General features: G+C 56.3%; 1 protein-coding gene across 1 annotated transcript in view; it reads left to right on the forward strand.

The window, feature by feature from the left end:
• Positions 1-1,532: 1,532 nt before the first annotated feature.
• The window catches only part of OTOP1 (otopetrin 1), a 30,046-nt gene continuing 29,404 nt past the window's right edge, over positions 1,533-2,174 (forward strand). Inside the window, exons 1-2 of the mRNA XM_023520187.1 lie at positions 1,533-1,538; positions 1,783-1,834. Coding sequence (XP_023375955.1) covers positions 1,533-1,538; positions 1,783-1,834 — 58 coding nt within the window. The remainder of the gene's footprint in view (positions 1,539-1,782; positions 1,835-2,174) is intronic.

The raw sequence follows: 2,174 nt of genomic DNA on the forward strand, positions 1-2,174 counted from the left end.
GAGTCTCAGACTTGAGGAGAGAAAGCTCGGGCTTAGTTTCCAGGAGGTTCTGCACCATGCGATGGCACCAACCATCGCGATATGATGTCCAGCCACGTGGACAGCTGCAGCGTTACAGCTCTGCCCAGGGGTGGCCCCGGAGGGAAGGCGTGGAAGAAAAGCCAGCGGGCCGCATGCTGAGTGGTACACTTGGCCATCTACTTGGTCTGGACTGGGAGATGTGTACAGTACGAATCTCCGTGAACTCAGGGTGGCGGCTAACGGGCTACCAGTCTGGCTAGATGGCCAGTGACTGGAACTGGAAGATTGGTGACCTTAGGGGACATTCTCACCACTGAATGTTGGGGGAGAAGCATGTGGATGGACTTCTCAGAATGAATTCAGAGTGTGAAGATTTGCATCTCATGTGGATACTCACCAACAACCCCCCCCTGCGGAGGACGGGGGTAAAGCAGCACTTGGCTCTGTGGGAGAGTCTGTTTCAGACCTCGCGCCTGGTTTCTGGAAGTCTCAGGTGTTCCTCGGCTTGCAGATGGCATTCTTTCTGTATCTTCATGTCGTCATCCCTCTGTACGTGCGTGTCTCCAAATTCCCCCTTTCCGTAAGGACACAGCCATACTGGATGAGGGCCCACCCTAATGACCTCCCCTTGGTCATTGGCAAAGAAATAATGGTCACAGGTATGAACCAGGGTTAGGACTTCAACATCTTTGGGGGGACACAGCTCGACACATTTACTGGGCACCTGCTGTGTGCTGGGCCCCACTGTTCTGCATCCTGGACAATACGGCAGTGGACAGGACAGGCACTGTCCTGGTAGAGTTGTCATCACAGAGCCAGGTCGCAGATGTACACCCCTTCCAGGTAACGACGTGTGCTAAGGAAGAAAACAAGGCAAGGTAAGGGGCTCGAGCACAGTGGGGAGGACTCGTCACGGAGTCCGACACCCTCCCTCATGGATGAGGAGACCGAGGCCGCCTTGCTCGTTCACACAGCGTGCATGCATTTGTGCATTCGTTAACTCCTTGGCTTATTACTGGGCATCCATGTGGCTTGGCTCTGGGGACACCCAGCTGGTGGATGTGTTTCTTGGTCACCACCAGCCTTTTCACACTCATTTCTGTGCACGTACTCCATCCTTTCTCTGGAATGCCCTGCCCTGCCCCATGCTGCCTGGCCGGCTCCTCCTCCTAGCTATAAGGACCGTGCAGGTGCTGCCTCCTCTGGGAACTTCTCGCCCTTCCTGGCAGACTCGGGGCTCACCTGAGTCTCCCGTCTGAGCAGGCACCCTGCTCCCGGGGACAGCTTGTTCTGTCTTCTCCACTGGGCCATGAGCTCCTGGAAGGCAGGGCTGAGTCTCACATTGATTTCTGCAGCTTCCCAGTGAGGGCTCAGTAGATACTTGCGCACTGAGTGTGTCTCAACCAGAATGGCTCAGTGAGGATGGTCTTTCATAGCCATATCCTCTGTGCCTAGATCCTGGCAAGCGATTCAGAGTTAAATAAGTGTTGACCACAGGAACGAATGAATGAATGAAGGTAAGACACCGTCCCCAGGTGGACTCCCTCCTGGCCCAGAGCTCCCCCGCAGCCAGGATCCTCTGTAGTCAGAACTAGCTATGTCATTTGCTGGATCCACTGCAATATGAAAACGTGGGTCCCCAGTTCAAAAAGAATTTCAGGAGGGCAACAGCGGAGCGTTAAGGTGCGGAGGAGGGGTGTCTCCTGCGAGCTGAGCCCTTCCTTTAGGCACAGGTGGCTGGCCCTGCCTACCCCTTCCCAGGCTCCTTCCCCAGCAGCTCCCCGCAGCTCCCCGCAGCTCCCCGCTCCAGCCCTGCTCTCAGCTTCACTCGCCCTTAAGACGGTTTCTTTTGCAGAAACCTCCCGGGAAGTCCCCTTAGGGGCATCTGAGCGGCACTCTGGCTGACGAGATCAGCTTCTGGCAGTCTGGGGGATGAGGGAAGCGCTCGGCGCCCCCGGTTCCAGGGAGAACCCCGGACACCCTCACCCCAGCTCCAATAGCTCCTGGGGCAGCTCCCCCATTCCTTTGGAGGAGGTCGAGAGATTATCTGTTTTCTTGGGAAGTGGCTCCTGTCTTATCCGCATCTGGGCGGCTCCCAGCAGGTACACAAGACAAACATAGACACAAGAAGACACGCCCTCCTCCTATTCATA

This window comes from Pteropus vampyrus, unplaced genomic scaffold, assembly GCF_000151845.1.
Source record: "Pteropus vampyrus isolate Shadow unplaced genomic scaffold, Pvam_2.0 Scaffold252, whole genome shotgun sequence".
Lineage (NCBI taxonomy): Eukaryota > Metazoa > Chordata > Mammalia > Chiroptera > Pteropodidae > Pteropus > Pteropus vampyrus.